General features: G+C 37.5%; 1 protein-coding gene across 2 annotated transcripts in view; it reads left to right on the top strand.

The window, feature by feature from the left end:
• Positions 1-13,703, top strand: part of PTPRG (protein tyrosine phosphatase receptor type G) — a 771,239-nt gene that overhangs the window by 563,870 nt on the left and 193,666 nt on the right. For both annotated transcript variants that reach the window (XM_023498086.2, XM_023498087.2), the window contains exon 6: positions 8,482-8,548. In XM_023498086.2, coding sequence (XP_023353854.2) covers positions 8,482-8,548 — 67 coding nt within the window. The remainder of the gene's footprint in view (positions 1-8,481; positions 8,549-13,703) is intronic.

Below are 13,703 nucleotides of genomic sequence, written 5' to 3' on the forward strand. Positions count from 1 at the left end.
ATTGTGCTTTGTTGAGAGTAAGAAGCTGAGGGAAAACTCAGACTCAGGGATTCACATGTCCCACTGTGTCATTTTCTGCATCTATGATCCAACTTGGAGATTCTGTGAATTCATTCATTTACTACCTATCCTGTATTCTGTAACATGGACATTCTTACTCTGAATTTGACGCCAAGAAATTCCTGTTTTATGAGTGTGGACGGTGGGTACCAACATTTCTGGTTAAGCTATCTATGCTGGAGCCCGCTAATACCAGTGAGAGCCGGTTGTTAAATTTTCAGTGTCAGCATTTGTAATTCAGCAATTGGTTAATACTACAAATTGAGACTTGATTTATAATTTTGTTGATTGTCTGGATTTAATTAAGTGACAAAGAAAAAAGTAAAAATATGTATTAGACTTAAAAGTGTGTCAGGCATATTTTTTCCCTTATGGAGAGCCAGTTGTTAAACGTTTACTAGCATGCTGCTAGAAGTAGCTGAAATGCAATCTGAAAATATATCCACATGAGAATCTTTTGCTCTTGGGATATGATTTGACTTCTTAAGCCAAAATCTGGCCTGTGGAGAGGGAAAAGGAAGGAATTATGGAGGCATCTTCAAATGTCATCCCTGTTCCACACATACACATGTAGCATCTCCTGTCGTACATTCTGCCAAAGTGATCTACATGCTGTTTCCCATATGGAGCACTCCATGTCCTCTCTTGAGACATTTGCACTGGCCGTGTCTCATCTGAACAATGGAGTGGGGATAACAATGGCTTGAGGTCCACTCCCATCCCCTCCATCTTCACGACTCCCCAGATTCTGTCAAGGCTCAGCTCAGGTTTCCCTCTGGTCCCCTGTTTGTCCCTTTCCTCCACTGCCATGGATAAGAGTGTAGTCATTCCCGTCCTCAGCAGGCATAAATCCCTTTCTCCACAAGAGGACATTGGCTGGATGGGACATTCAGAGTTCTCTGAGAGCAGCTGGTGATAACAGATTCAAGGCATGCAGGTTGCCTTGGCCTTCCTACTTAGCAGATGGCCAGGACTTGATAGATTGAAGAATATTAGGATCCAAGGCAAGGGCCAAATGGGACAGTGGACAAGAGAAATAAATCAGAACATGGCTCAGAGTAAAGGCACACTCAGCTCGAGGATGGTGCCATTGCCTCCATTCAACCGTTCCCATCCCTTTGGTTCCACCATGGCCGCATCCCTTCCACAGCAACAGGCTTGTTCCATCCGTGCATCGATGGTTGAGGGTCATTGATGAGCTTGGAGGAAGGAGACTGCCAGAGTGAAATGTGGGCATTGCCCAAAAGCAGGTAAGGGTCTACAAGAATTTAAGCTTCCATATCACTTCATGATGGATCATTGATGGTTTTTAATTATTATTTTCCTCTCTTAGAACAAAATAATAGGGGCAGCTAAATTGGATAGAGCACCAGCCCTAAAGTCTGAGTTCAAATCTGACCTCAGTCACTTAACACTTCCTAGGTGTGTGACCCTGGGCAAGTCGCTTAACCCCAATTGCCTCGGCCAAAAAAAAAATTGTAACAATATTATTTGGTATTTGGGATCATCTGCATCTGGGATTTTATTTTCATGATGAATTTCCAGTGTGAAGCTCCTTCTACCAATGAAGATTGACAATTCATGAGTAACTTTTATTCTTAGAGAGTTGGCTGAGACTTTGAGAAGTTAAGTGACTAGTTTAGTGTCCCCAGTATGGGACAGGATGTCATAGAAGGACTTGTATCAGAATTCCATTTTGTGATGGACACTACCTATGGCTCTAAGCAAGTCTGAACTTATCTAAATTATGATAATAACTACAACCACACAAAGTTCTTGTAAACTTTAATGTGTTATTTGTCAAATATTGTTATTAGAGTAGAACCATAAATTTATAGGTTTCTATATATATATATATATATATATATATTTATGTATATATATATTTATAATATTTATATATTATTATATATTATTATATTATTATACATGTATATTATTATATTATATATTATTATATTTATATATATAAATATATAAAATATTATATATAAAGGACCCTAAACATCACTCAATACAATATCCTTCATTTTATAGTTGAAACCTAGAAATGCTGGCTGACTCACCCAAAGTCACCCCAGTACCAAATTACAGAAATAAGATATGAATGTGGCTCCTCCAAATCCAACATCAGTGTTCTTCCCCCTGGTCCACTCTGAATGGGAATGAATATAAGTACTTTACATAAATTATCTCATTCACTCCTCATAAGAACTTGGGGTATCTTGATTTGACCAATGAGGAAACATAACAGTAATATGGATTAGTCAATAAAATGCCGACTTCAGAGTCAAGAAAGATCCAAGTTCAAGTTCTGAGAGCAATGGATCCAAACTGTATAGATTTGGGAAGTCATTTAGCTTCTCATTGTTCTGATCTACTAGTATGAAGGAAGATTCCAACAAAGGAAATCCATCCCATCTCCAAAAACTTATAAACACTTTCTATAGACTGCCTCATTTAGTCTTCAACAGCATCCCTCCATATAGTAATACGCCATCATACAGCTGAAGAAAATGAGTTTTGGAGAAAATAAAAATGACAATCCAGGTGGGTCTTGAGCCCAAGGCTGTTCCTTCTAAGTATGATCTGTATTTTATATCCCACATAAGTGCAAATTAAATGCTTTCATTCCTAAAGTTATCCTCTTCCCTTGTGGTTTTTCCCTTCCAAGTTTATTCTCCTTTTGGTCTGACCTACCATGAATAACATAATGTTCTCTAAGACAAAGGGATTGTTTTAGTTTTGTCATTATATCACCAAGATTGTTAAATATGTCTGCCAATAAATGTTTGTAGGAAGAAGGATGGAAGGAAAGGAGGGAGCGAGGGAGGCAGGGAAAGGAAAGGAGCAATGAAAAAAAGAAAAGAGGAGAAAGAATCTGCAAATTTTACTATGCAGATATCACTATGCAGAATTATCTAGTCTGAGGACTGAGATGTGAGTTTTACAAAGAAAAAAGCAGATGGATTGATGAAGGACCTGTATTCCCCCATCCACTCATTAGAGCAGCTCCTCCTTCTCTTTCTCTCACTCCTTAATTCTCAGAGTGAATGAATCATCATTAAGCAGCTCAAAAAGTTCTGTGTGGCTGGTGGGGTGGGGTGAGGTGGAGCAGGAAAAGAAATGGGGCATATGTGTGTGGGCAGTACATTAGCTACCTTAAATTTCCAGAAAGAAGAACAAGAACTCAAGCCCTATGAAATCAGACTCATATTTACTCCCACCATTTTAAAGTATATTAAGCAGTCTAGAGACCAAGTCCTTCAATTCACTGTAAGAAGGATTTTCTTTCTCCTGCTTTTCAATTCCTTGATCCAAACTTAAATTGGTATATTTCTTCTTCAGCTGAAAGTTCCAAGTAAAAACACAGAACATTAAGTGTGCAAGTTTTATCTTGAATGAAAACAACGAGGGAATACTCAAAGACCATCAATAAGTCATTTTTATAAATGCCCAAAATAGTGAGGGAGGGGAAGAAGCAGGGGAGACAAAAAGAACAGCTTTGTTAAAATTAGTATCTTTCTTTTTTGTTAAAATTAGTAAAACTTTCTCTTTAAAAGCTATAGGTAAGTGACATTAGTAAACTTTCTTGAAATATATCTATACGTTATATTATATATATTATATTATATATTATATATAAGATATATCTTAGTTGATGGTAAAACTCATTTACAAAAAGAAAGAAAAATGAAAGAAAGCATTTTGATAGTCTGTCTCCTGGTTCCTTTAAAGCCAGAATAACCAGAGCAAGGGATTTGGGCCAGCTCATTTGATCCAGTCATGGCCACACAGAGGACATGGATTTCCATAACAGCCTTTTTCCCTCTATGGATGCTGAAAGTCATCCAAATCATTCTCCCCATCCACATGAGTCAAAGTTCCTTTTTTCAAATGTCCAGTGCATCTCTGTTTAAAACAGTGACTGAAAAGTTGGGACTACCATCCTGCCCTATTGCAAAGCACTGACCAATACACCCTTAAGATTATCCCTACTGCAATGACATCAGGATAAAAGCAATAAAAGTTCTTCTCACACATGAAAACAGGCCTAAACTTTCTGGTGTTCTACTCCTCTTCTACTTACCTATTTCAAACATGTTGTGAATTGGCAAATAAGACCCAATCCAACTCAACACCAAAGCCCAGCAGATGGGACAAATTGGGGAGGTGGGGGAAGGGGAGGAAATTTCCTACACCTGTTCAGAATTGGGGTCCAGGCATCTGTGCTTGGAGGCAGCTATGTCTGAATAATCAGGCACAGAGTCCCTCATGGCTGCTACTATCTGAAATGGAATCTAGATTAGAATGCATGAGAATGTTTGTCTTTCTATTGTACCAAATAGACATGTGCCCTCTTTGTTTTCAGTCAAAGTCAACAATGCCCAATTGGCAATCTAACTCTTCCTCAGTAACTTTCTATAGAGAGTCATGGACTGATTTGATCTCATATTAAAAAAAAAAAATAAAAGTAACCAGGGATAGCCTGGGTTTATTTCCATGTCCCTGGCAAAAAACAGAGGGTTGGAACCCTTTACTACCTATGTAATCCTGGACAAAATGACTTCCCGTCTCTGAACCTCAGTTTCCTTATTTGAGAAATAAAGATAAGGAATAAAGAATTGCACAGAGATGTTGCAAGGATTAAATGAGAAGATTATGTAAAGTGTAAACTTAAATGAACTCTCACAGCTGGTATTGGGTAGCTAGGTTGTGCATTGGAATAATTCTTTTGCTGGAGTCAGAAAGACTTGAACTCAGATACTTAGATGCTGGCTGGCTGTGTGTGACTCTGGGAAAGTTATTTAACCTAATATTTAAAAAGATTATTAACATCTTCCCCAAACCTTAAGACCTTGTATAGATGCCCACTATTATTTGTCATTATTTGTGTTCTGATCTTAAATTTGATGGCTTTGAGTTAGAAATACTCTTCAGATTAGCCACTGTCTTAATAATATTCTGTCCCATTTAATGTTTGATATCTTTTTTCCCTTTTAGGGGTTGTTTCATTTGTTTTTGTCTTTGTATCACCAATACCAGTGCTGGTGCCTGGCACATGCAGTAGGAACTAAATATATACAGAATGCTTGGTTTTGTAATTGCATAAAAATATTGGTGATTTAAGCTCATCTTTAGCTTTCCTGAAACCATCCTTAGGATGATTCTAGTAGCAGACAAGATGATGGATAACATCTGCCCCATCCTCTTTTCCTGTAACTTTGATTTTTTACAGTAAGTCTCTATGTTTTTATGGAGATTGTGAATATTCAGTATGGAAACCACTCTTAAAAACAAACCACAAAAAAAAAAAAACAGTTCTTTCATTATGGTAGAACAGTGTTTTGTCCAGGAGATTGTTGTGGGCAATAGTTTCAATTAGGATGATACTTTAGTACTGACAGTTTATTTATTAAATTCTCAAAGATGGTGTGGAGTCTGTGAATGTTGTATTAGGATTTGTTGTTTGTAACTTATAACCAGTCCTGAACTTCCTTTCTTTGATTCTAGCAATCTGATTGTGTCTTTCAAAGTATTCTTTAGGTGAGACATTTTCACAACCTGCTGCTGTAAAAAGTCACTACCATTTCCTTGCCTCATTAAGTCCCGATTCTGAATTTTCTATTGGTTATCATCACCACCACCACCATCATCATCAATCATCCTCTCTGTGTTCTAGGATGTCTTCTTACTCAGCTAGAGGAGATAGATCAGAAGTACTCCCTCTGAAATGAATTTTAACCTGTAGTTAAAATATGTAGTCCATGTAGTTAAAATATAACCAATGCAAGAGTAGATCTCATCATTGAGGGAATTCTTGGTTGTAATGTTCTGGTTAGCTTTCTGGAGGGTCTCAGCAGAATAATCACCACAAGAATAGTCAGGGATAAAGTCCAAAGTCTTTATTATCTCCTTCACAGTCTGTCTCCTTCGCCTGGGGCTAGCTTTCTGGAGGCCCTCTGGAATGGGTCTTGGTTTCAGTGGAGACATGCAGGAGGCAGGAAAACCACCACAAGGCTGATCAAAGATGGAATCTGTGTGGCTGACTTTGTCCTCAGTTTAAATACTCTCTCACAAGTACATCATCATAGGTGTCAATCTTGTAGAATAGGTGTCAACTTGTAGAATTATACTAAGTATATGTAAACTAGAGAATCATTATCTTAATTCCATTAAGTTAACACCTTGTTTTAGGATTAAATCAATCATACTGAACTAGACAACTATTAACCACCATGCTTAACTAGATAACCATTGTCTTTCAATTCCACTGAGTTAACACTTTGTTGTAGGATTGAATCAATCATACTGAGCTTTAAGTATATTTCTCCCGAGTCCCTATCCTTTACACTTGGTCAAGTGTATGTTGAACTAGAAATAGCCATTGAGTGACTGTGTAAAACTCAGAGCCTATGAAGTCCCATGCTATCAACAATTCAACCAAACACTTGTTGAGCACCTACTGTGCACATGGTTCTATGATAGAACATAAGAGAGATTCAGAAATAAATGAAGAATCAGAATCCCTGCCCTCATGAAGCCTACTGTTTTGTGGAGATGAATAAAACATATACAAAGTGTGCAAAATATGGAAGGACATGGTGTGGATGGGAATCTAGGAGAGTGGCAGATTCCTTCTGGATAAGTACAAAAGTACAATCAAGGAAAACTGAGGGAGAAGAGTGGCCATAAACTGAGACTTGAGGAATGGCTGTGTTAATCTGATTAACGGATGGAAGCAGAGCATGGGAAATGAAAGGCATAGAGATGAAAGAACATACGACATATTTCCATATATATAATATGAATTTCTCAGGAAAAAAGCTAGAAAGCAGCAAAATCCATTTTCTAAAAAAATGGAGAGATGCACCTTCATAGAGATAGCCAGTAATCAGCATTTTGAAAGCACCTACTATGTGCAAGATATTGTGCTAAGTACTGGGCATATAAAGATATGAATGAAAAGTCTTGCCCCGCTCAGGATCTTATATTCTCAGGGGAGAAGGGGGGAATAGCATGTGTGTTCACATGCCTGACTGTGTGTGGATATGTGTGTGTGTGTGTATTTGAGGTGCAAAATGGCATTCTGATAATTTATAGAAGGTACTGGCGGCTATGTGGAATGAACAAGCTCTTCTACAGAAGGGAAAACCTGTAGAACTATACTGTTTGATTTGAAGGATTTGAAGAGACAGAGATAAAGAGTATTCCAGACATGGGGATGAGATATCACTCCATGTGTGGGGGATACTAGCAAGTAAAGTAATCTGCTGGATCTTAGGAGACATGGAGTGAGGCAATCGAGAGAAAACTGGAAAGAGAGGAAGCAACTATTTGGGGAGGAGGTTGAAATGCCAGAGAGAAAAATTTTTTTTCCTCTTGAAAAAGCCACTGAAGTCAGTTAGAAGACTTTTATAATAGTCCAGACAAGGGGCAGTGAGGACCTGAATTAGGGTGATTGCTCTGAGAACAGCCAGACATACACAACCAATGTTGTGGAAATAGAGACAAGATTTCACAACTAAGTCTCATGAGGTGAATGATGAGTCAAAGAGTCAAGGGTGATCCCGAAATTATGAATTCAGGTGATTGAGAGGATGCTGATGCCCTAAAGAGTGATGTGGAAATTTAGAAGAGGGGCAAGTTACAGGTAGAAAGATAATTAATGAATTCTAATTCGATGATGTTGAGTTGAAGGTGACTGACTACAAAATACCTAGTTTAAATTGTTTAATTGGCAGTTCATGCTGAAGAACTGGAGCCCAGGAAAGAGACAGAGGCTACATATAAAACTGGGAATCATTTGAGTAGAGGTCATACTTGTGCCTAGGGGAGCTGATGATGTCTCCAAGTGAGAGGCTATAGAAAGAAAAAAGAAGGCACACGATGGAGCCTTGGGGGACATAGGCAGTCAGTGGGCATAAAATGAATGAAGCAAAAAGCTTGAGGAGTTAATAAAATATTCAGAAAATAATGGACTATTCTGATATCTTTTCAATGACTTTTATTTGACAAGACTTTAACTATAAAAACACACAACATATACACACAAAGCTGGAGAAAAATCCTAGGGGTTTTTTTTAGGCTAGGATATTTCTCATATTATTGTTATTGTTACTATTATATTTTCCTTGAGGGCAAGGTCTGATTACTGTCTCTTTTTTGTATATATAATAATAACAGTTTCTCATGTTATAATGTGTTCTGAGAACTTTTGTCTTTGGATTTCGCCTCCCTCTATTTTATTACATCATAAATCTCAAACATTTGGTGGAAGCCATCATATATAAGTGAGAACTAAGCAGCTTACTTGATAACATCTCCCCACACCCCCACCCTCTGTTTGGAAGATTAAATGGAGACTGTTGTGTCTGATGCCAGGAGAGATTTCACCAATCTTGTATCCTTTCCATGTAGGTCAGTCAGAGGGACAATCCAGCACTGGATCCTATTATCCATGGATTGAAGGGTGTCGTCCATCATGGTAAGTAAGATACTTCAACTTCCTTTGGCTGGAAAAAAGAAGGGCTGGAATTTTGGCCCAGAGGAATGGGGTCACTCTTCAGAGGACGTGTGTAAGCCCAAATTCTTCATTCAGTGATGTCTAAGGGCATTAACACCACAATTTGATTGGTAGAAAGTAGATCCATTTGTTACTCCCCCATGGGCCCAAGCTAAAATAAACCATTTGTTTCTTTTTAGTCACTGCTCAGGAATGTATTCTTTCATCAATTACAGACCAGGTTCATAGATCATTCCTATTAGTACCAGATACTTCACACCTGATATTTGTCTTACATTTGTTCTAAAAATACTCTCCTTTCAAGTTTCTTCTCATTTATAAGTTACTTTATTTGTCTTTGACATTTTGGGAGCTGATGCCAAAACATCAAGTTGATCACACAAATTATGCTTTTTTTCCAGCTGATGAGCATCATTAGGATGCTGAAATATGTATACATATATTATATATGTCCATGTATATATGCAGGAGCAGCTAGGGGCAGCTAGTTGGCTCAGCCAGATCTGGAGTCAAGAAAACCCGAGTTCAAATCCAGCCTTGGACACTAGTTGTGTGACTCTGAGCAAGTCATTTAATCTCTATAGGCCCCAATTTCCTCATCTGTGAAATGGGGATAGTAATGGCACTCATCTCCCAGGGTTGTTGTAAGTATCAAATGTTATGGTAATTATAAAGCACTAACATGGTGACTGGCATATAGTAAGCGATAGAATCATTAAGGACTGAACTTGTCATTTCCTTAGTATAGGGAACTCCTTGTTATGAAAACTTCCTTCACCATTGCAGGTCAGCACATTCTCTGCAATTTATCATTTTAGAGAGTTAAGATTTAATCACTTGTCCAAGACCACATAGCTAATATGTGCAATGAATGAGACTGGTATCTATGTCTTCTTGGCTCCAAGACTACTGGGCCTCTATCCACTATGCCACATCATTCTATCATATAGAAAGAGAGAGAGAGAGAGAGAGAGAGAGAGAGAGAGAGAGAGAGAGAGAGAGAAGAGAAGAGAGGGATGGAAGGAGGGACAGAGGTAAGAAGGAAGGAAGGAAAGAAGGAAGGAAGGAAGGAAGGAAGGAAGGAAGGAAGGAAGGAAGGAAGGAAGGAAGGAAGGAAGGAAGGAAGGAAGGAAGGAAGGAAGGAAGGAAAAAAGAGTGAGAAACCATGTATGTATACCTCTGTACATTTGTATACATACAAACTCATCAGCACACATTAGGCTGCTGCCTATTTTTCCTGCATCCAACTTATTATCCCCAAGATCATTACAGGTAGAGAAGGAAAGATGAATGTATCTTCTCTCTTAGAGCTGAATTTTATTGGAGGAATTTTCTTGCAACTTTATTATCAGTAATGCATCATTAGCAATGACACCAAGATCCTCTAATTTCAAAAGTACCCTTGTGGCAGCCAGCAGTGGGAGTCTGGGCTTAATGTAATGATTTGCAAAGTTTTAATAATCTAATTAAAATTCCAAAGGCGTCAACAGAAGTGGCAGTTAGGTACCACAATAAATCTCTCTTTCCATCTATACTGCTGTGATAAAACATCACACCTTTTCAGAGGATTGTCTTTAGACATTAGCTAACGCCTTCAAGCTTAACCAACGTTATTTTTCCTTCCTTCTTCTGACTGGTAGTCTAAAACCAGTGGACAGTGCTGAATGGAAACAAATAACATTAGGAATTAATTGCCTTCTTTTTGGAGCCATTTAATGGCAGAAATGATAAATTGGGGTTAAATGATAACACCCTCAGAAAGCCTAACATAAGTTCTTCTTGATTTTGTAAACTACTGAATCCTATTGGACATCAAAGCCTATACCCTAAGCAAGAAGATAGGTTGGTTTCTACCACAATAGAATAACTATGTAGATTTTGCTAGAGAACACAACAGAGAAGTCAAAATGTTTTCAGGTGTTAGGATTTTGTTGCTTGTATCTGAAGTCTCTTTGGCTTTCCCCAGTATCTTTTTTTTTTCATACAACCATTCTATGTTGTATTCTGATAATAAATGAACGAATTTTCTCAAGATTTTTTTAGTGTCTTATTATCTTGGCATCTCTTCTATTTTAAAATCTGTTGTGAATTCTTCAGGGAAGAGATCTGGCCCTCAGAAGCCTGGGAAATTTTGATTATCTGTCTGCCAATCATTATGAGTATCTAGGTACAAAATAGTCATTCAGCAAAATTTGTTAAGTAACTATTCTGTGCCAGGCATGGTATCTGGCACATAGTAAGCCCTTAGTAAACAACCTTAAAAAGCTTAGATTCCCCTTCAAAAACAATTAATTGTTTGACTAATTGGAAATGCAGGGTTTGGGGTCAGAGGACCAGGCTGCATTATTCCATTTTACTACCTGTGTGATCTTGAAAAGTCACTTCTGTTCCATGATCTTGGTTTTCTCATCTTACCATCACTAAATCAGCAATCAGTAAACATTTATTAAGAACCTATTGTATATCAGGCACTGAGCCAGACCTTAGGGATACAGAAATAAGAGGTATAATATTATGTGAGGAACCTGAAAAAGCTCAGTTTGGCTGCATAGAGAAACGAATAAAGTAGCATATAAGAAGACTAGACGAGTAGGTTGGAGTCAAGTTATGAAGTATTTAAATACCAGACAGAGGTGTTTGTATTATATACTTTTGACAATCAAAGCTTCTTAGGCAGGGAGTGGCGCAGTCACATCTGTGCTTTAGGAAATTAACTTTGGCAGCTGTGTGTGAAATGAGGAGGTTGATCAAAAACATCTCTTAAATCTGCTGACTCTGTTCTCCTATGACTTTGGGCCTTGTACGTAATCAGTACCCAACAAGAGGGCCCAGCTGAGAGTATCTAACATAAATGTATGGTAGAGCCGGTGGTATGCTAGAAACAACTCACACAGGCTGAATTGTTAATTTTAATGGGTATCATTTACACCTCAGAAATCAGCAAACACAATCAATCCAGGTTTATGTGTATGTGTTCGTATGTTTTTCCTGGAGAGTTGATTGTTAAATATTTACCAACATACTCCTCTCTGGACCTATTTATCTCTCTCCTGATTTCCTCCTGCTCTACTAAGTAGCATTTGAATAGAAGTAGAAAAAAGGAGATAATTGGAAAGTTAGGCTAGGTATACAAATTAAGAATGAAACACTCTCTGTCCTCAAGAGGCTTATATTCTAACTGATTGCAGAGGCTAGATCGGATCAGATCAGCATGGAATTTTATCACTAGATATGAATTCGGAAGTCTCGTCCTCTTCGGTTACAGATGAAGAAATTAAGGTCCATAGAGGGAGAAGATTCATAAGATCACATTAGCAGACCAAAAGAAAGAAGGAAGGAGAGAAAGAAGAAAATAAAATGACGTGGACAGTGTAGAAATATTAGATTCCCAAATAGCTGGGAAGAATATAAAAGTAAAAATCAGATTTCCAGATTTGAGGGAAATAGTAGGTCCCCAAACATTAATTTGGCACTATTATCTTCCATAGTTTCTGATGATCTCTCTAAGTTATTTTATCTTTCCTAAAAGAAATTAATGTTTATAATATCAAGTACTGTCTTCAGGAACAGCAGGGATGCTTGGGTAGGGAATCTGGTACCTGATAATTTGATGAAATATAAACAATTATGGACTTGATAGTGTTCCTGGCTTTGTAATAATGATAGAAAAACTTGCACAGAAAAATCAATACATATTCTGCCATTGCTCAGAATTGGTTTGATTTCCTCTTATTCCAATACTGGGATCTTAGTCTGAATCACATTAAAGGGATTGTTAAAAAGAAGTTTAAAAGGAAGAATTGTATAAAATCCCTAAATTCTGATGCATCCTGGCAATGTGTTAGAGGAGACATGATATATCAGGTTCCTTTTTATGAGGCAGATTTTTGTCCAAAAGAATAAAGAGAGAGCTGATTGGCAGCTAAGTCTTGTTCCCTTCAATTTCCATGGTAACTAAAAGGCCTTACAAATCACCACTTATTCCAGGTGAGTAACACTTTGCACCCTGGAGATCAGATCATTTTGGTGTAATAGGAAGAATGCTAGTGATATGGAGGAATAGAAAAAATCTGGAATTTGAACCCAGGTCTACTGATTTTGTAAACTCATTGGGAGAGAGGGCACTTCATTTTCTGTGAACCTCAGCTCCTTCATCTGTCAAATTGGAGTAATAACTCCAACTAGAAGAAAGAACTTTGTAAAAAGTGTAAAGTATAACATGAATATAAAGTTTTAGTTATCTATTTAAAATGTTCTGTGTTTACTCAAATAGATTTCACTCTCCTCATGCCCTACTCCTCCCAAGAGCAATCCTTTATAAATAAGAAATTATAAAAGAAACAGTGGAATAATAATAGTATTCACATTTACATAGCATATTTTAAGGATTTCAGAGCACTTTATAAATATTGTGTTAGCTGAGCTTCACAACAGCCCTGGAAAGTAGATGCTATTTTTTTCTCCTACTTTACACATAAAGAAATGGGATGGAAAAAATTTAAGTGAATTGCCCAGCACAACAGATCTAGGAAGTCTCCGAGACTGGATTTGAACTCGGGTCTTCCTGACTCCAGGTTCAGTGCTCCAAAATGTTCAGTAAAATCAATGAACAGATTGAAGATATCTTACTTGATATCTGAATCAGACATCTGAACCCCTCTGCAAAGGAGCTGAAGGATGTCTTCTCTAGCACTTCTTTGGGACCAAAACTTCTCTTAATCATTTTTTAGCATTCCAATCCAATTTGTGATTCTTCTTTCCATTTTTATGTGTATTGATTCTGCACCATTTTGCTTGTGTTCTCACGCTTGTCTGGGTTCCTCATATTTGTTATTTCTCACGGCATAGTAATATTTCATTATATTCTTATTAATGAGTTTGTTTAGCCATTCCCCCAATCAATGGACATCTACTCTGTTTCTAATTCTTTGCTACCACAAAAAGTGTTTCATATATACATACATACATACACACACACACATACATACATATGAATTTGTGTTTATGGTGTGTACAGAAAGAGAGAAAAACAAATGAGAGGAGAGGAAGGAGGGTTGAAGAGAAAGAAAGGGATTAGAGAAAGAGAAAAGAGAAAGAATGAGACAGAAAGATGAAG

The sequence above is a fragment of the Sarcophilus harrisii genome, chromosome 1 (genome assembly GCF_902635505.1).
Source record: "Sarcophilus harrisii chromosome 1, mSarHar1.11, whole genome shotgun sequence".
NCBI classification, from domain to species: Eukaryota; Metazoa; Chordata; class Mammalia; order Dasyuromorphia; family Dasyuridae; genus Sarcophilus; species Sarcophilus harrisii.